The 20,829-nt window shown below is 41.0% G+C and overlaps 1 protein-coding gene across 2 annotated transcripts in view; it reads right to left on the bottom strand.

The window, feature by feature from the left end:
- Positions 1-3,453: 3,453 nt before the first annotated feature.
- tmem131l (transmembrane 131 like) overlaps positions 3,454-20,829 on the bottom strand; it is a 172,767-nt gene continuing 155,391 nt past the window's right edge. The window contains exons 28-35 of one of the 2 annotated variants that reach the window (XM_078541629.1): positions 20,273-20,436; positions 19,699-19,893; positions 17,872-17,947; positions 17,654-17,784; positions 10,815-10,935; positions 9,671-9,759; positions 4,503-4,639; positions 3,454-3,945 (exon numbers count right to left, since the gene is read on the bottom strand). In XM_078541629.1, the coding sequence (XP_078397755.1) occupies positions 3,667-3,945; positions 4,503-4,639; positions 9,671-9,759; positions 10,815-10,935; positions 17,654-17,784; positions 17,872-17,947; positions 19,699-19,893; positions 20,273-20,436 (1,192 nt within the window). In that variant the 3' untranslated portion in view covers positions 3,454-3,666. The remainder of the gene's footprint in view (positions 3,946-4,502; positions 4,640-9,670; positions 9,760-10,814; positions 10,936-17,653; positions 17,785-17,871; positions 17,948-19,698; positions 19,894-20,272; positions 20,437-20,829) is intronic. The other variant, XM_078541637.1, reaches the window with a different exon arrangement.

The raw sequence follows: 20,829 nt of genomic DNA, 5'->3' as shown, positions 1-20,829 counted from the left end.
TGAATTAAGGAATATGGGGAGCGGGCAGGAAAATAGAGTTGAAGCCCAAGATCACCTATGATTTTACTGATTGGTGGAACAGGCTCGATAGGGCATATGGTCTTCTCCTGCTCCTACTTCTTGTGTTATCTTCCCCCACAGCTGCTGCTGGTAGCCTCTCCCTCACAGCCTCTTCCCCTCTCCCGGCTGGCAGCCTCTCCCATGCAGCCTCTCTTCCTCCCCTGCAGACCCACTGCTGCCGCTCCAGTGTTCAGGCCTCAGGCTGAACACTGTCATGTTCCCATTGCTAGCTACTCCTCCAATCACAGACTGTTTCCCTCCTGCATTTGCTGCTGATAGGCTCCACTTATGTGTGTTTGGAACACCGTTCTGCAGGCTGCTTAAAAACCCTTGGTAGGCCACAATTTGGCCCGCAGACTGTATGTTGGACAACCCTCGTCTAGACCATGGCACCAATGGACAAGGGTCTACACAGGAGGGAACAGCAAAGTGTAGAAGTGCTGTTGCTTCAAGAGATTCCATAGCAGGGGAACAGACAGACTATTCTGTACCTATCATCGTGAGTCCCACATTATGTGTTGCCTCTCTGGTGCTAGGGTAAAGGACATCCTAGAGAGGTGCCAGAATATTCTGCAGGGGCAGCAGTGAGCCAGAAGTTGGGGTACATGTTTTACCAACGACATAGCAAGGGCAAGTATTGAGGTCCTAAGGTCAGATTTTCAGGAGCTAGGATGGAAGTTAAAAAGTAGGACCTTGAAGGTAATAATCTCTGGATTACTCCAATTACCATGCACTAGTGAGAGTAGAAATAAGTAGGGAAGATCAATGTGCAATGAGAGACTTGGAGACCTTTAGAGTTGGGGATTGGGGCTAATTCTGGGGCAGAAGGCACCTATTAAAGGGGCAGGTTGTACCTCAACAGGGATTTCACTGGGGGTATTCAATGGGCCGCCAAATAGTGAGAGAGATGGAGAAGAAAATCTGCAGGAAAATTAAAGATGTGCTAAAGCTATAGAGTGGTGATATTGGGGGACTTTAATTATCCAAATATTGATTGAGGAAGGATAAGGAGGATGTGGAATTTTTGAAACGTGTTCAGATGCACTTCCATGGTCAGTATGTTCTCAGTCCAGCTAGAAAGGAGGCATTACTTGAGCAGGGGCTGGGGAATTAGGTGGGCCAAGTGGACCAAGTGCTTGTGGGGGAACATTTAGGGAACAGTGACCATCATGTCATAAGGTTTAGATTAGTAATGGAGAAAAGCAAAGAACAATCCAATATAGAGCTTCTAAATTGGAAGAGGACTAATTTAAATTGAGCAAGAAGGGATCGAGCCAGGGTAAATTGGAACCAAATATTTATAGGAGATACTAATGGAACAATGGGGTGATCTATAAAGGAAGAGATGCTTCAAGTACAGGCTAGGTACATTCCAAGGGCAAAAGGTAGGGGAACCAATAATAGGGCTCCTTGGATGACAAGGGAGGTACAGAACACAATGAAACAAAAAACAAAAATGGTGTATAATAAGTCAGGTGAATTTCTCAAGCGAGAACCGGGTCAAATACCATAAGATGAGAGGGGAAGTGAAGAGGGCATTACAACAGGCATGAAAAGAATGAGAATAGAATGGCAGTCAACGAAAATCTTCTACCGGCATGGAAATAGTAAGCGAGTAGGAAGAGGTGGAGTAGGTCCTATTAGGGACAAAGAGGGTGATATATGCTTCAAGCCACAGGGCAACGCCAGAATACTTTAAAAGATAGTAAAGGTAATGGATGTCGTGAAAACTGAGCGGGGAGGTGGTACTGGAAAGGCTGGGTAAGTGGCTAAATTATTTGATCCAGACGTCTTATATCCCAGGTTGCTAAAGAAGTGGGGGTGGAGAAGGGCTTGACATAATCTTCCAATCTCCTTTAGACATGGGGGAGGTGCCAGAGGATTTGGGAGTGTAAATTTGACACCCCTATTCAAAGAAGGGTGTAAGGACAGTCCTCGCAACTACCAGCCAGTTGGTTTGACATCAGTGCTGGGTATGGTTTTCAGAACAATGATCAGGGAACAAAACCAGCAAGTATTTGGAAAGATTTCCAAATTTTACAGACTTGTAAAAGGCAGATCATGTTTCTCTAATCTAATTGATTTTTTTGATTATGGAATACAGAAAGGAATGCAATGGATATTGTCTACATGGATTTAAGAAAGCATTTGACGATGTACCAGATAAAAAGCTGGTTAACAAAAATGAGGCTCAGTGTCAAAGTAGATAAAATATTGGCTTAAGGACAGAAAACAGCAAGTCATGGTAAATGGTTATTTTCAGACTGGAGTATGGTGGACAATGGTGTTTCCCAAGGGTCCATGCTATGTCACTGCTTTTTTGTGCTATATATAAATGACTTGGATATTGGAATACAGAGTAAAGTTTCAAAAATTGCTGATGATACCAAACTTAGACCAATAGCAGTGAGGATGATACTAATCCACTGCAACAGTACATAGATAGGCCAGCAGAATGGGCAGAAAAGTAGCAGATGGAATTTAATACAGAGAAACTTGAGGTGATGCATTTTGGGGATATGAAGAGACAATATAGGCTTAACGGCACAGTTCTAAAGAATGAGCAAGAGCAGTGGGATCTGGGGGTGCACATATGCATCGATCTTTGACGGTGGCTGGATATATTGAGACACTAGTTAGCAAAGCATATGGAATCTTAGGCTTCACAATTAGAGTACAAAAGCAGGTATGTTATGCTGAACTTTTATGAAGCTCCCGTTAGGCCACAACTACAATATTGCATCCAGTTCTGGTAACCACACTTTAGGAAGGATGCAAAGTTCCTTAACATGGTGCAGAGGACATCTATCAGTTTGGTTCCAGGGATGAGGGATTTTAGCTACAAGGTTAGGTTAGAGGACTGGTGCTGTTCTCGTTGGAGCAAATGAAATTGAGGGGAGGTTTACTAGAGGTGTACAAGGTTATGACAATTCTGGATAGGTAGTTAAGGAAAAACTGTTCTCATTTGCTGATGGTACAAGGAGAAGAAGACATAGATGTAAGGATTTGGGCAAGGGAATGTGAGGAAGAACTTTTTTTTCACAAAGCAAGTGGTAACGACCTGGAATTCTGTCCATGAGGGTAGTGGAAGTGGGAGTAATGATTTAAAAAGGAAATTAGATGGACACTTGAAGGAAATAAACTTGCAGGGCTATGGGGTTAAAGCAGGGAAATGGGACTGACTGGATTGTTCCATGGAGAGCTGGCACAGACTCGATAGGTTGAATGGCCTCCTTCTGTGCCATGAATGACTCTAATCAAAAATTCAATTAGCCACATGCAGCTAACCTAGTGGATAACATTGTTAGAGCAGTATGAAGAAAGTCAATCCAGACCCTAATATGAAATAAGAGTATACAGTAATTAGAGACAAACTGTGATGCAGAAAAAATGTACTTGTCAGAAGCTAGTTTATTTTTTATGATCTTTTATTTGGAAAAGCTCAATTAAAAAATCTTGTGGTATAACTTTTCCATATTAAGTGCAATTTCCTTGTATAAAATCAGAGAAAATAAAAAAATAAAAAGGATTTAATCACCTAAATACTCTTAAAAGGGTTTTAACCATTTCTATGCACACCTTTATCAAAAAAAAACAAAATCTAATTCAAATATCTCCATAATAACCAGAGTCACTAGAGAGCTGAGAATTACAAACACGACTGGAGGAAGAATTCCAAATGTGCAGGTTCATGTAAGTGCCAAAAGGATCAAAACTTGATATCTGCCCTTGGGAGCAAGTCGATTCCTGGTTTTCATTCACTAATGTATGCGGTACTGAGTTATCAGATGTGAAGTAGCTTTGGTAAGGCTCACATTGTGGGGTCCAAATGGATCCAAACAATCCAGACATAGGGGACAGACTTCTAGTGCCCGAGAGGTAGGACTGGTGAGAAAGAGAGAGAGAGAGAGAGATAGAGAGCTTTGTCTTTTCAACAATTCAAAAATTTAACTATAAGGAATGGTGTTAGTTTTCTTTACATTTTGGCTGGAATAAATTAAACGTGCTACATGTTTGAACATTTCTCCAGTCCTATCTTATAGTATTCAATATTAAAATTTACAGAATTTTTTCCAGATATGTATTGACGTCCTCATTTTGAAAACTGACGAATTCTCAATACACAGTATCTATCTTTTGAAAGGGAACAATTACATTTTAATTTTCCATTATAGATGAGTAAAGTGTCTTACAGAACAGCAGAATACTACTTGTTATATTGTTATACTCATTTTTTCACATTATGGAAAGTATTTGTTTAAATTGCCCTGCAAACAATATTTCGCTCTGTACAGCTCAAGTTAAACTGAATATAATCTGAATTTCAATTGTACTCCAAACTGCCCCCAGCTGTATAATATTCACATATTTTATGACTAATAGTAATTTTAGTATATGCTGCTATAAACAAAGAACTTCTAATTACAAGTTAGGCAACTTACAGGAGTGCTGACATAGTTAGAAGGTTTCCAGCTAGAGGGAGCCTCCAGAGTGGTCCAAGTGACAGCGCAGCCTGAATCAGCAAATGATGCATTTTGGCCTTCAGTACAAATAAAGGGATGAAACAAATTCAGGTTGCCTATAATGAAGAAATTTGAAAAACACATTTTGGTCATTACCTTTTGAAACGGCATCATACACACAGTTGAAGTGATTGTTTCAATAATAATGTGGAAGATTAGATTTTTTCATTAATTACTGATCACAAATGTTACAGAAAGATCTCCCTATGTATATAATAAAAAACATTCTAATGTATTGAAATAAGTAATTGAAAAAGCAAATGATTTACTGTTTGCTAAAGTAATAAGACAATTAAGGTTACTGTGGTAGCTCATTAAGCTGATGTGAGGGGGATTACGGGTTGGGGGGAGAAAAGAGAAAAGGTTCGGACAAAGCTCTTGCTTTAATGGACTGCATTGATTCATACCACTAAGCCTCAGGGTCACATGTAATGTTGAATGTATGTTTCTGCAAGTTGTATCTATCTCAGATAAAAGCAAAATACTGCAGATGCTGGAAATCTGAAACAAAAACAGCTGGAAAAACTCAGGAGGTCTGACAGCATCTGCGGAGTGGAATACAGTTAATGTTGAGTCCGTATGACTCTTCACCTTCGGTCTGTCTGCAAGCATGACCGAGATCTCCCTGTCGCTTGCTATTTCAACACACCACCCTGCTCTCAAGCCCACATGTCCGTCCTTGGCCTGCTGCAATGCTCAACGCAAACTGGAGGAACAGCACCTCATTTTCCGATTAGGCACTTTGCAGCCTTCTGGACTTAAGATTGAGTTCAACAACTTCAGATCATGAACTCTCTCCTCCATCCCCACCCACTTTCCGATCCCCCTTTTTCCAATAATTTATATATTTTTTAATATATATATTTTTCTTTTCCCACCTATTTCTATTATTTTTAAATGTTTTTCCATTCATTGTTTTATATCCACCTTTTAGCCCATTTCGATTCCTTCCCCCTACCCCACTAGGGCTGTCACTTGCTCGTCCTGCTTTCTACCCTTCATGTCGCCATTAGCACATTCCTTAACTAATATCACCACCGTCAACACCCCTTTGTCCTTTTGGCTGTGACATCTTTGGCAATCTCTTCTTTGCCTCCACCTATCACTGGCCCTCTATCCAGCTCTACCCGTCCCACCCCCCTCAACCAGCTTATATTTCATCTCATTTCCATTTGTCCTTAGTTCTGATGAAGAGTCATACGGACTCGAAATGTTAACTGTATTCCTCTCCGCAGATGCTGTCAGATCTGCTGAGTTTTTCCAGCTATTTTTGTTTCGGTATTTATCTCAGGTTGCTGATACAAACACATCATATTCTGATTTTAGGTTTACCCACCAAATGAAGCAATAGTACTAGAAAGATTTCTCTCCATACTATTATGCTCTCAAAATTCAAACAAACCAACCTATAAGAAATACAGGCAACAACAATTTGCATTTATATAGCACCTCTAATATAGTGTAACTTTAACATAGCAAAATATCCCAAGACACTTAACAAGAGCATTATCAATATGAAAAATGTTTACATTAAACTACAGAAGGAGATATCAAGGCAGATGGCCAAAAGCTTGGTCAAAGAGCTATAATTTAAAGAGGATCTGAAGGAGCAACAGAGGGATTTGGAAGGGAATTCCAGAGCTTAGGGCCAAGCACACAGTGGCTTTTAGGGCCACTTTATCAAAATGGACACTCCTGCATGAGGACATTAATATCAAGAACAACTTTTGCCCATATCATAGAAAGAAAACACAAAAGTTCAAGCAGTGTTGTTGAATTATTAATAAAATGCAAACTGCAACTAGCATTTAATGCCTATAAATTCTTTACTCTAGGCAGTATTTTGCTTATAATTTACCATTACATTAAATTGGGCACTCACTTTATTACTATCTTACAACAATATGGGAAATTCTCTTCCACTCAACTATTCTCATCTACAGACAGCCTTCCCATTATATTTTCTCCTCTCTTGTTCTTTAATGCTGCAGTTATGCTATCAGTACCTTGAAACTTTCATTTTCACAGGAGATACAGACCAACAGCAAAGCACACACCTCTTACAAAAATAGCTTAAGTTGTTTGAATATTGTGGATCTGCGCACAAACGAAACCTGAGCATTTGCAAAATATTGACAGAGCCTATTTTGTATGGTTGCTGAATCAGCTTAGTGCTGACAGTAGATTTCTGCTAGTAGTCTTGCTATGAACATCAATTTTCCTTACAAAATTAGCATGATACTGTACCAGTGCAAGCACAAAAACAATGGAACACTTACAGCAGATATACTGTGAAGCACAGCGTAGGCCATAAGGAACAAATTTCTTCAGTAATATCTATGAAGCAATGACTCCATTTGTCTTGAAATACTCAAGACATCTTCATATGGGAAAAAACCCATTAGGCAGCACGGATTAAAACACACTTCCGTCTTTGTCTCTAGAAAGTGGATCTGAATCCAATCTAGAGCAATGGGGTGAAATCTCGCAAAGGCCCCACATGAAATGAGTTTGGGTAATGTTGATGCAGTTCCATGTGGATATAGATTCACAGAATAGAACAGCTGCTAAACTGGCAACCTTATCAGACCACAAAATATGAAAAAGGAAAAATTCATATTGGTGTAATAGGTGTGCTCTTCAGAGGCAAGGAAGAGTAGACAGAACTTTAATCTACATCTGAACATCCTGTACCTGACCTAGAGTATTTGATGTGACCAGAGTTGGCGAATATTCCACTTCTAACTGCAGTTCCTCACACTGAACACATGCATTTACCAAAATGTCCTTTCAAAAAAAAATGAAATAATAGGAATTTACAGCCTATTAATTGTATCAATGGTACATACAGGTGGAGAGTATTGATTGAATGGTTATTTGAGCACACAAAAAGACACAAGAGTTGACTGAAGTCAGGTGTATACATGTAATATTTCACTCTGAATAAATCTATTCCAAGGGTGGAATTTTACTGTCCCCCATTGGCAGGTTTGAAGGCGAGGGAACTTGTTAAATGCAGTGTATGGCCTGCTCGCTCCTTCCCTTTTTACAGGAAGCAGTGGAGGCATTGCGCACCCCATCCACCCTTGAGCCTACTGAGGCCCTTAAGTGGCCAATTAATGGGGACTTAAGTGTCTCATCCCAGCCTCACCGCGGCAATTGGAGGTGCACACCAAGTGGGTGGCCCAGCTGCATTAGCTGCGCAGGCTGGTGTCAGCAGGGTGGGGGTACCCACTTTGGGGTTTCCCTATGCCCATCAGAGGCAACCCCAGCCCCTCCACGAGGTAAAGGTCATACACACCTCCACCCATCCCCCCCCCCCCCCACCTTTAACCCTCCTTCACGTCCAGCCTCTCAAACCCAGCCTCCCAATTGCTTAATTCCTTCGCTAGGGCCTGCCAGCCTGGCCTCACTGATACCCCAGATTTACCTTCAGTCCAGCTTCCATTAGCTCCTCTTCTTTGGAGATTGGCCGTAGTCCCAGCAGTGGCCACCGCTCAAATCTAGTGCTGCTGGGACTACAGAGCTGCCAGCCATCTGATTGGGAGCTCTTTAAAGGAGGACTTTCTCCCCAGATTGGCCAGAAATCTTGCCCTTTGCTAATTAATGCCCCACCGAACACTAAATAGCTGCAGAGCAGCTTGTATCAGTAGGAACACATTCTCCACCAGCTCTTTGGGCGGGAGGACGGGAAACCCCGTCATCTGAAAAATCCTGTCCCAAGTAAAAACTAACTTTTCCTTCCTTCACCAACTGGCCATTAGGAGTGTAACAAAGTCCACTGGTGATCCTAGTACCAATACCTATATCATCAACAAAAAATACTAATATGGTGCTGCTGACTGGTAGAATACAGGTTTCCACGACCAATCCTCCACATTAATACCAATCTCAGCAAAGCATTGTGGGAAATGGCAAGTAGAGACTAAGAAAGTAGAAAAACAGGTCTTCTCCCCAGATCGCTTGTTAACATCTAGCAACCAAATGCATAAGTATATTATGAGCAACACACCAGGAAGTCGGAAGGAGGGGAATCATATAGAGCTCTTTCAGCCAAATAGTGATCCAATTCTGGAATAATTCATCAGAAAAAGCCATTGAAGCAATTATATTTCCAAAGAGAAAGGATTCATCAGATATGGCAAGAAACCAAGGTTGATTTCACAGAAATAGGTTTTCTGGACAAAACTCTTAGGGGCAGGATTTTCCCCCCGTCGGGGGTGAAGTTGAAGGGCACGCATGCACAGGCGCCCTTCCGATCGGCGCCCCCAATTGGGGGCGCGGCACCATTTTACGTGGGCGGGCTTGCCAAGCGTGATGTCTGCACGGAAGTGCTATGCGTTTCCTGTGAGGGCGGGGGGGGGTGGGGGGAAATCCCAAAATCGAGCGCGCGCTCTTTCGCACATGCGCAAGAAAGAGCACACTCATCTCCCTGAGGCGAAGTGCAGCCTCAGGGAGATCGGCTGTAAATGTAAAAAGGCTAAAAATAGAAAAATAACATTTTCCTAACATGTCCCCTCATGTGACACTGTCACATGAGTTGGGACATGTCCATAATTTTGACAAAAACTTTATTAAAATTTTTAAAAACCTACATGAATCCTCATCCCGCCCATGGATGAGGTTTCACGCCTTTTCTAATTCGTGCCGGGGCTCCTGGCCTGCCCGCCAACCTTAAGGTTGGACTGGCAGGTCCTTTAATTACTTAATTGACTCTGTCAATGGCCTCAATTGGCCATTGACAGGTCGGCAGGCGTGCAGCTGATTTCGCTGCGCCCCTGCCTACCTGAAAATTTAAATGGGGCGCGGTGATGTCGGGAGTTCTGCCCATTTTACGCGTCAGCGAGCAGGCCTCGCCCCCGCACGTAAAATCCTGCCCTATGTTTCTAACAATTATATTTAATTATCAGTGTGCACAGTACTTAGTAAGTAGGAATTAAGGATATACTGTAGTATGCTAGGAATTCGTAGCTGGAGCATCTAAAAGTTACTTGTTCTAATTGGCTCAGTTAGGCACATGTCAAGTTTCTCTCCCATAACTGAAGAATAAGGTAGCATTTTATCAAGTTGTTCAACAGAGACCTTACCTTCAGAAACACTGGAGAAATCACTCTCATGGAATGTGTTGAAGGGATTGCTGCAATGATCACCATTGAATGTGGTCCGGGAAAGATGGCTTAAAATATTTTTTAAAACATTAACATATTGTAAGTAAGTATCAGTTTACAGATAAATGGAATTAAAAAGATAGAACAGGTTTAATTTTAAGTAACAATGCAAACGATACAAGAGGCCTCACATTGCCACTCAAGTTGGAAGTCAAGACTGCATTAGCTGGTGATGAAAGAAGAAATTCAGATGTCTATTTTAACATAAATATGTAAACAGAGCACCAGTTACAGTGAAGGAGTAGATTACTATTTTCCACACATTATAAAAAGGAAGAAAGAGTAGACAGAAAAATAAAATCATGGGGGCAATTTTACAGGTCTGCAATCCCTTTACGGAGTCTTGCCTGCCAGCATATATTCAGAGTGCAGGTACACGCTACCCATTGTTTTCTAATCATTATGGTGTTGTGCACTGGCCCATCAAGGAGGGCTTTAAAGCATTGAGGTTTGAGTCATCTTGGCTTAAAATCATTAATAGTAAATGATATTGAATTAAATAATTCAAAAATTACCCACGAGTATCTACTGCATTTTCTAAAATTACTTGCGTGTTTCACGTAAAAGTAATCCCTAATTAAATAACCACCTTTTTAAAAAAATTATTATTGTACATTTGGAATTATTTAAAAATATCTATTTTAGACTCAAGAACTACAGTTCTTATCCTCAATCAGCATGCCTGGGCGGAAAGTTGAAGGTACCCTTTCGTATTACGGAACTTGGATCACATTTCCTGGATACTATGCACAGTCAGTGTCAAATAAGATGGGCAGCATTTCATAGTAACATATTTAATGCGGGATTTAAATCAGCCTTTAAATAGCAGAAAGTAGAACTGGTTTGGGGTGGGGGAATGGTGGTGCTCATGCCTAATAGCTCAATTAAATTTTCAAAGAAACCAACATATTGAAATACCCACAGTCCAAAGCTGGAGTATTCAAAAAAATTTTTTTTGTTAAGACTGAGGCCCAGTATCACTATGAAAAAGATACTCAAAGGTGCAGAAAATAAAAATTACATTGTGACCTTTTGGTCATAGCTGTTCATAGAATTAACATACCTGTAATCAGCAGCAGCACTTGGCTGTGGGTTGATCTGCATACCATTACCTGAATGATATGCCAAACCATTTGCAGGAGGAATGGATTTTAAACACTGCCCATTTACTGTCGTGTAAAGACCTGAAAAATGCAAGAAACAATCAGAGCAAATGTCACAATCAAAAAAAAGTTACACTAGTACAGTTGAAAAAAAACCCACAAATAATAGTACAAGTTTTGAAGCTCAGATTTTCTTTGGCACCAAGCAATTCGACTACAAGGAACAGGAGTAGTCCATTCAGCCCCTCTAACTTGGCCCGTCATTCCAAGATATCATGGCTGATTATTATCCTATGTTTATTCAACCATTGCCTGGCAAAAAATCTATTGATCTGAGATTTGAAAAGATTAATGAAATAGCATCTACTACTTTTTGTGGGAGAGTGTTCCACCTGTCTGCCACCTTTTTTGTTTCCTGACTTCTCTGCTGAATGGCCTGATTCTGATTTTAAAGTTAAACCTTAATGTCTTGGATCCGGGTGTTCAGGGCACAATTTTAAAATGTGAAAAACGCAGAAGTGTAGTAAAGAGAGTAATACGTTTCAACAGAACAATAACAAGCTGGTGGAACAAGCAGACGCATGCAGATGAACTTCAATGCAGAAAAAAGTGTTAGGTGATATGTTTTGGTCAGAAGAACGAGGAGACACAATACAAGCTAAATGGTATAATTTTAAAGGAGATGCAAGAGAGAAACCTGGGAGTGTTTCGGCACAAATCTGAGGTGGCAGGGCAGTTTAACAAAACAGTTAATGAAGCATATGGGATCCTAGACTTTATAATCAGCGGACTAGAGCGCAAATGCCATAGAGTTATTCTCACCTATGTAAAACACTAGTTCAGACCCAGCTGGAGTAGCGTGTCCAATTCTGGGCACCAAACTTTGAGGAAGTGAAGGCTTTGGAGAGGTCACAGAAGAGATTTACTAGAATGGTTCTCCAGATGAGGGATTACAGTTATGAGGCTAGATGATGGATTACAATTACATGGTTAGAGTTGTTCCCCTTGGAGCAGAGTGTGCCTGGAGAGGATTTGATAGAGGTGTTTAGAGGGGGCAAATAAAGAGAACCTGTTTCCAATGGCTGAAGGATCAATAACAAGAGAGCACAGGCTTTGGGTGATTGATTTAAAAACTCAGTGAGATGGGGAAAAAACTTTTCGGGCAAAAAGCAGTTAAGATTCGGAATGCACTGCCGAATAGGGTGGTCGATGCAGATTTAATAGTGACCTTCGAAAGGGAATAGGATAAATACTGGAGAAACAAACTGCAGGGAAATGGATCCAACTGGATTGCTCTTTGAAATGAGGCGACACAGACTTTGATGGACTGATGGCCTCCTTTTGTACCGTACCATTCTATGATTCTATGTCCCGTTGTCCTTGACACCCCATTCACCACCTGCAAAAAGTTTATCTCCCATCAATTTATTTAAAAATCCTAAACCTCTCAATCAAGTCACCCCTTTAACCCATGTATTGCCAGCCTCGTTTATGCAATCTCTCCTCATAACTTAACCCTCATACCATTATGGTGAATCTGTGCTGCACTCCTTCCAAGGCCAGATATCATTTGTAATTTTATGCTTCTGTCTACTCTACTCATAAAGCCATCTACCTTTGTGTCAGCAAACTGAGGTAACATGGCTTTCTATTGTGTGATCCAAGTGATTAATGACTAGAATGAACAGCCGAGACCTCACCACAGATCGTTGTGGGTCACCATTAGTCACTTCTTACAGTTTGAGTATATATCCGTTATCTCTCCTCTGCCATCTTCTCCATCTAACCAATCTCTAATCAGGTGTCCAATTCAATGAATATTAGAAAATGGTCTCTTATGGGGAGCCTCATCAATACCTTCTGTAAGTCTATATAAAGTACATTCGTGGACATCTCCCCGTCTATTACTTAGTTAATTTCTCATACATTTCAATTAGGTTCATTAGATAAGACCTACCCTTTGCAAATCCATATTCAGTCTCTCTAATCAGCTGGAATTTGTCCAAGTGCTCACTCTGTCCATTATCATAGATTTCAATAACTTCCTCACAATATATTCTAGATTAACAGATCTATAATTTTCTGGTTTCTCTCTCCTCTCATAAAAAATGAAATTACACCTAAAATTTTCCAATGCAAAGGGACAATTCCTGAAAATAAAGAACTTAATTTTTATTTCATGAACTGGGCTTTTCTGATTTAAAAAAAAATATTTCTAACGAACAACAAAAACCTGAATTGAGCACTCATTAAATACCAACTCTCAGCACTGCTTAGACTACTTAAAATTAAAAAGCAAATACTGTAAAATAAAATGACAACATAAACATTGGTTGAAAACATAAGTGTTACCAGAAGTTTGTAAAGGAAAGTAACTGAATAATATACCATGTTGAATTAAAGTTCCTTACAAGGAAAGCAAGAGATTTTAGAGAAAGAAGCTTCTTCAATAGTCTTGCCAGACAAATATCCTCAAATTTTTCAATCATGGTATTTCATCACATGCTTATCTTAAAATCTTGTAGATTCACAAGATAGACTATGCTGACACTTCAAAAAAGGTTCCATACCAATTTCCTGATGCAGGTGGGAGAGAGAGGTGATACGTTAAAGATGAAAGATAAGTCAACAAGCATTTGGTTTGGCTAGCAGTGTTCTTGAAGCAAGTAACAAGCAACATGGATAAACGGGGAACTGTGGATGTGCTGTACTTAGATTTCCAGAAGGCATTTGACAAGGTGCCACATCAAAGGTTACTACGCAAGATAAGAGCTCATGGTGTAGGGGGTTAACCTACCTACATGGATAGAAGATTGGTTAGCTATTAGGAAACAGAGAGTAGGAATATATGAAGTAATATGGCTCGCTATTGTGTGATCCAAGTCACTAATGAATAGAGTGAACAGTTGAGGCCTTAGCATAGATCTTTGTGGGACACCATTAGTCACTTCCTTTCAGTTTGAATATACACCCATTATCTCTCTTGTCTAACCAATCTTTAACCAGGTCAATAATTTGTTTTCAATTCCACAAACTTTAATTTTAGATAATTGTCCCTCATGTGGAACCTCATCAATACCTTCTGAAAGTCCATATAAAGTACATTGATTTTTCGGTGGGCAAGATGTGACTAGTGGAGTGCCACAGGGATCAGTGCTGGGGCCTCAGCCATTTACAATTTATATTAATGACTTGGACGAAGGGGCCAAATGTATGGTTGCTAAATTTGCTGATAACTTACTTTCCTATCTTTGTGTCATGAAGAAAACATAAGGGCCGGAATTTTCCAGTTCCCCCCCCACCACCACAGAAGTGCCAGTGAGCCATTGAAATCTCCATTCACATCAGCGGGAATGGAAGATTCTGCTGGCGTGAGGGACTGGAAAATCCTGGTCAAGAAGTCTGCACAGGGACAAGGATAGGTTAAATGAGCGGGCAAGAATTTGGCAGATGGAGAAAATGTAAAATTGTCCACTTTGGCAGGTAGAGTAGAAAAGCTGCATATTATTTAAATGAAGAGGGATTGCAGAACTCTTATGGTACAGAGGGATCTACGTGTCCTGGTATATAAATCATGAAAAGTTAGTATGCAAGTACAGCAAGTGATTAGGAAGGCAAATGGAATGCTGTCGTTTATTGCAAGGAGAATAGAATATAAAAGTAGGAATAACTCAGCAGGTCTGGCAGCATCGGCGGAGGAGAGCACAGTTGATGTTTCGAGTCCTCATGACCCTTCAACAGAACTAGTTGAAAGTTGAAACTAGTTCTATTGAAGGGTCATGAGGACTCGAAACGTCAACTGTGCTCTCCTCCGCCGATGCTGCCAGACCTGCTGAGTTTTTCCAGGTATTTCTGTTTCTGTTTTGTTTTGGATTTCCAGCATCCGCAGTTTTTTGTTTTTGTTTTTATAAAAGTAGGAATGTTTTGCTACAGCTGTACAGGGTATTGTTGAGACCACATCTGGAATAATGTGTACAGTTCTGGTCTCCACGTTTAAGAAAAGATATAAATGCATTAGAAGCAGTTCAGAGAAGGTTCACTAGACTGATACCTGGGTGGAGGGGTTGGTGAGTTATCTTATGAGGAAAGGCTGGACAGCTAGATGTATATGCATTGGAGTTTAGAAGAATGAGAGGTGATCTTACTGAAACAAGAAAGATCCTGAGGAGACTTGATAGAGTGGATGAAAGAATGTTTCCCCTTGTGGGACAGACTAGAACTAGGGGGCACAGTTTAAAAATAAGGGGTCTTCCATTTAAGAGAGAGAGAGAGAGAGAGAAGAAATTTTTTTCTGAGGGTCATAAGTCTTTGGAATTCTCTTCCCCAGAGAGCAGTGGAAGCAGGGTCATTCAAGGCAGAGATAGACAGATTCTTGACTAACAAGGGAGTCAAAGGTTGGCAGAATGTGTTGGAGCCACAATCAGATCAGCCATGATCTTACTGAATGGCAGAACAGTCTCAAGGGGCCAAATGGCCTACTACTGCTTCTAATTCGTAGGTTCGTATTGCTGCTTGGGTGGCAAATAGGACCCATGATTTTGAGGTTGGACTCATTTGAACCTGATTGGCCAGCTGCAGATGCCAAGTGGCTGTCTTGTAGCAGGTCTCCCATGATAGACCATAGGAATATTGGCTGGCTGGCATACTGATTGCATCTGCAGGTCTGGTCTGAGGATAGGGGAGGAAAAACCATGGGTCAAACAAAGGCAGGCAGTAGCTACAATATCTTTTGCAGAGCTCAGCAGAGCACTCCTGAATCTATAAAAATGTAAAACAAATTTCCAGATTATAACATTGGTGACACAGGGTGCAGCATGTGTGGTCCATCCAGTTCTCCCCTAGAATAGCAATCAGGATCCTATGCAATTTATAGGACCCCAAATCATGTAGTAAAAAGCAGCTTACCATCTGAGACAGACAGGCACCTTGGTCACCCAGTGGCAGGCCTAAGAATGTCGCAGCAGAATAGTTGTCAGGGTTAACAGGGCAGTAAGTAAGGAGGAGGAAACTACAGGCTAGTTAGCTTAACATTTGTCATAGAGAAAATGTTAGAAGCTATTATTAAAAAGATGTTATAGCAGGGCACTTGGAAAAGTTTAAGTCAACCAGGCAGAGTTAACATGGTTTTGTGAACAGGAAATCATGTTTAACCAATTTATTGGTGTTCTTTGAAGAAGTCATATGTGCTGTGGATAAAGGGGAACCGGTGGATGTACTGTACTTAGGTTTCCAGAAGGCATCTGGTAAGGTGCCACATCAAGGCTATTGTGGAAAATAAAAGCTCATGGTGTAAAGGGTAGTATATTGGCATGGGCAGAAGATTGGCTAGCTAACAGGAAACAGAGGGTAGCCATAAACAGGTCTTTTTCTGTTTGGCAGGATGTAACGAGTGGTTTGGCACAGGGATCAGTGCTGGGGCCTCAACTTTTTACAATTTATATAAATGACTTGAATGAAGGGACAGATGGTATAGTTGCTAAATTTACTGACGACACAAAGATAGGTAGGAAAGTAAGTTGTGAAGAGGACGTAAGGGAGGCTACAAAGTGACATAGATAGATTAAGTCAGTGGGCAAAGACCTGGCAAATGGAGTGTAACATGGGCAAATGTGAAATTGTCCATTTTGGCAGGTAGAATAAAAAAGCATATTATCTAAATGGTGAGAGATTGCAGAGCTGAGATTCAGAGGGATCTGAGTGTCCAATGCATGAATCACAAAAGGCTAGTATGCAGGTACAGCAAGTAATTAGGAAAGCTAATAGAATTTTATCGTTTGTATTCAATTCCCCTTGCAATAAAGGTAGGGAGGTTATGCTTTAGTTGTACAGGGCACTGGTGAGACCACATCTGGAGTATTGTGTACAGTATTGTTTTCCTTATTTAAGGAAGGATGTAAATGCATTGGAAGCAGTTCAGAGAAGGTTTACCAGGCTAATACCTGGAATGGGCGGGTTGTCTAATGAGGAAAGGATGGACAGGTTAGGCTTGTGTCGTCTGGGGTTTAGAAAAGTAAGAGGTGATTTGATCAAAACATTTAAGGCCCTGAGGAGTCGACAGAGTGGACGTGGAGCGGATGTTTCCTCTTGTGGGAGAATCTGGAACCGGGGTCACAGTTTAAAAATAAGGGGTCGCTCATTTAAGACCGAGATGAGGAGAATTTTTTTTATCAGAGGGTCCTGAGTCTTTGGCACTCTTCCTCAAAAGGTAGTGGAAGCAGGGTCTTTGAATATTTTTAAGGCAGAGCTAGATAGATTCTTGATTAACGAGGGGTGAACAGTTATCAGGGGTAGGTGGGAGATTACAATCAGATCAGCCATGATCTTAATGAATGGCGGAGCAGGCTTGAAGGGACAAGTAGCCTGCTCCTGCTTCTAGTTCAGATGTTCATATAAGTCTGTCGACCCTACTTTGAGGTGATACTGCCTCATTAACATCTATTTCAGCAAGTGTAAAATCAACCCCATGATCTATTGGGTGACCTCGCATAGTAATTTGTGCATTTCTTCAAAGGGACTGCGTTTCCCTTAGACCCAATCTCAGAACAGCATCAAGTCTCTCATATATAAAATCTAATAGCCAAAATTTTTATAGCACTTGCTAAGATATTAGTGATAGCGCAGGTACAAAGTAAGCAAGTGCAGCACAATATCTTTAACATAAGAATACTGCTTAACTTCAGTTTTCTCAAGGGTTAAATGTCATCAAATGCTGTTTTTTCTTAAGAAGACTAGAAGCATTTACTAACAAGATCACGTTCTAAATTATCGATTACATTCTAACCTACAATCTCAGTCTTACCTGGACTTTTCTTTAAACCTGCAGCGACTGCAGCAAAGGTGGGGCAAAAGCTTTTATCTTGGAGAGTTGAGGGCTGTGGATCTCCTCTTAAACGTACATTGTTATTGGATGATTGGCTGAAATGAACAAGCCTTTTACAAAATAGAAAGGAAGTATAAAATTTTAGCTGCATTTCATATAATGCGGCTACTTTTTAGAAAAATGATATTTATAGTTACCTTCCACTCACTGGACTGTGATGTTCATGCAAAGGGGGGCTATAAATTGGAGAAGCTTGCTGGAAAATCCTCTCCCCTAAAGTAAATATTTAAAATTCAAAAACACATTATATGCAGGTATACTTTTCTTCCAAAAGATAGGTAAAATAGTTTATAGGTAAAATTTTGCATCAGATGTGTGTGAATCCTGGACCAACAATTGTATAAAATATCTTTAATACATAGGAGTATCCCATGGTGCACAAGTGTAAGGACATTGAAGCAGGAAGGGAAACATTAGTTGGGGTACCCAAAAGATCAGAAGAGCTGAGTTGTTAGAAGATTTTGAAAGGTGGAGAGAGATGAGAAGCCAAAGGGTTTAGGAAGGGAATTCCAGAAGTAGGACCAAGGCAGTGAAGGCACTGCCACAATGGTGAGGTAAAGTGTCAAAGTGCACGGAAGGCTGGAGTAGAGGAATGAGGTGGTTGGGACATGATGCAGGACTGGAGGAAATTGCAAAGATAGATTGGGCAAAGTCATGGATTTAATGACAAGGATTTTGAAGTTAATATATTGAAGAACCTAGGTCCAGTGTATCTTGATGAGGACAAGGGTTATAGGCCAGTGGGACTTGGAGCAGGACAGAACACGTACAACAGTTTTGGACAAGTTAGAGTTTATGGAAAATGGGAGGCCAGAATTGAGGAAATTAGGGCAGCAAATTTGGAGGGGGCAAGTGCATGGTTTCAGGCAGAAGGCAGAACAGGCAGTGCTGTGATACAGTAGTAATTGTTCTGGTCATGGTAAAGATGCAAGGCCTAAAGGTCAAGCTCAGAGTCAGATCAAACAGGTTGTCAAAATTTCACATGCTGATTCAACTTTAGACATTGCCTTGGGAGGAGGATTGAGGCAATGACAAGGCTGCAAAACGTGTGGCAAAAAAAGGGCTGCTGTTGAGCTGGAGATTTTAACTCTCCAGTCTCATTTACATCCCCAGTAAGTTGTCTGTCCCTCCCATCTCAATTAGTTGGCCTTCGTACAAGCATAATTTTGGGCAGCAGGAAAGCCACCAGCCAGGACTGCAGGAAACAATCACTGGCAAGCGTGTAAAATCATGGGGAGGAGCTTTCACCAGGATCTTATGATCTTGAAAAGGTGCATGTTTGGGGGGTGGGAAAGAGACAAAGGCAAGGGAGGTCTAAACTTTCCTTGTGGGAGCTGGAGAAGCACTCCTGCTCCTACTGGCCCCACTAGACAAGTTAAAAAAATCGTATCAGATCAGGCCTCTCCTGGCCCCAGCTGCTCTTCCTGTTATCTTCACCAGCTTCCTACTCACGATACAAATGAGAGTGTAGCCAGGACCTGATTAAGACACTCAACCCCAGTCTGCAGTGTTAGCTGGGTGGCCATGCTGCTTGCCCAGAAGAGATGTCTAAAACAGAAGAACGGCAGGAACAGAGCGGTATGTTAGTAGATAGGTCTCCTGGCTAATTTTCATTGCCTACCTGCCCAGTTTCCATCAGGTGGGTAGAGCTAGAGTCACCACTGATGTGCCTTGGACCCAATCTCAGAACAGCATCATTGGCTGCACCAACATATCCATTTTCCACAGCAATCATCTGTAGAAGTGTCTTGCTGACATGACTAGTGCTAAGCTTGAGGTTGCTTTGTGCGGCTGGCCAATAGTGACTAGGAACAAACTGTCCAAACTTAGACACTGTCCAAACTCATCTCACACCTTCCACCATTTAGCATTTGAGTTGAGGTCCGATAGACAAAAGTCCACTGTCTAATCCTGTCTTGAATTATAATTTATATGTAGGATTTTATTTTAAAGTCATTACTTACTCTGTGCAGCAGAGGATACAAAGTGCAATCTGGCATTGATGCTTTGATCCTTTTCACCTTCAGAACTACTGCTGCTCCAACTTCCCCAGCTGTCACGGCTTGCTCTCACACTATCTGACGAACTACCAGAATCAGAGCTGGATTCACCAGAACGCACTTTCCCGAGTAGCACCTTCCAGTTTGGACAACAATGCCCTAAAACAAAGACCCAGTACAAGGCTTAAACAATATTCAGCAAAAACTGTTACTTTTAACAATGATGATTTAAAGCTTGCAGCATTTCAGATAGAGCAAGCTTGATTTGAAAATTATCAGTCTGATGAAACAATAGCCTATTTGTGCATATTAAAGCATCTACAAGTTACAGTTACTGCAATATTTATAGCTACCAGAGATTTGATTAATTGTGCCATTACACTGAAGTATATAAGCTTGATACAGTAATAGGAAATACCTCCAATTACAGTATTGACGTAATTGGATTTATCCCATTGCAATTGTGAGAGCTCTATCAATTTAGGCCAGCTGAACACATTAGAATTTCAAGAACATGCAATACATGTTGGATGGTTACCATTTTCTGCCTCTTTAAGATAAAAGTCTGGTTTTGTATGGATGCTTGCATTTTCCTTTTTTCCATATTGCCACATCTTCCTAGTTCGGTCCTGAATTCTATCCTCTTTTTGTCTACGATTGTAGTTTCTCCCGCTGGGCAGATCCCCTGTCTGTTCAGTTGACCTAGCAAAAGAGTCAGATATTTGAAGTTTAGCCAGTTCTTAGCACAGCTTCTAACCACAAGGCAAATTAAAAATGTTCTTTTCCTTTGAAGGTAAGAAATTCAAGATCATTAATAGTCTACAATCTACATCTTAAGGGACTTCAGTTCAGACTTTGCGGGACATCAGAGGGGGTAGGAGTTACCTCGACACTGGCTCAGGAAGCAGCCAGACTTAGGTTAGCTGGTAGTACAGGTCTGGTTAGTGGTCAGGGTCAGGAGGGCATGATTGTAGATCAATCAGGTGAGGAGACCCCAGGTGCAATGCTGCAAGAGCCTCAGCCTTTGCCTTTATCCAACAGATACGCAGTTCTTGCTGCCTGCAGATGAGGGCAGATGTCTGCAGAGTGGATGAG

The sequence above is a fragment of the Cetorhinus maximus genome, chromosome 1 (genome assembly GCF_964194155.1).
Source record: "Cetorhinus maximus chromosome 1, sCetMax3.hap1.1, whole genome shotgun sequence".
NCBI lineage: Eukaryota > Metazoa > Chordata > Chondrichthyes > Lamniformes > Cetorhinidae > Cetorhinus > Cetorhinus maximus.
Note: the sequence above shows the minus strand (reverse complement) of the source record. Positions and strands in the feature narration are given on the sequence as shown.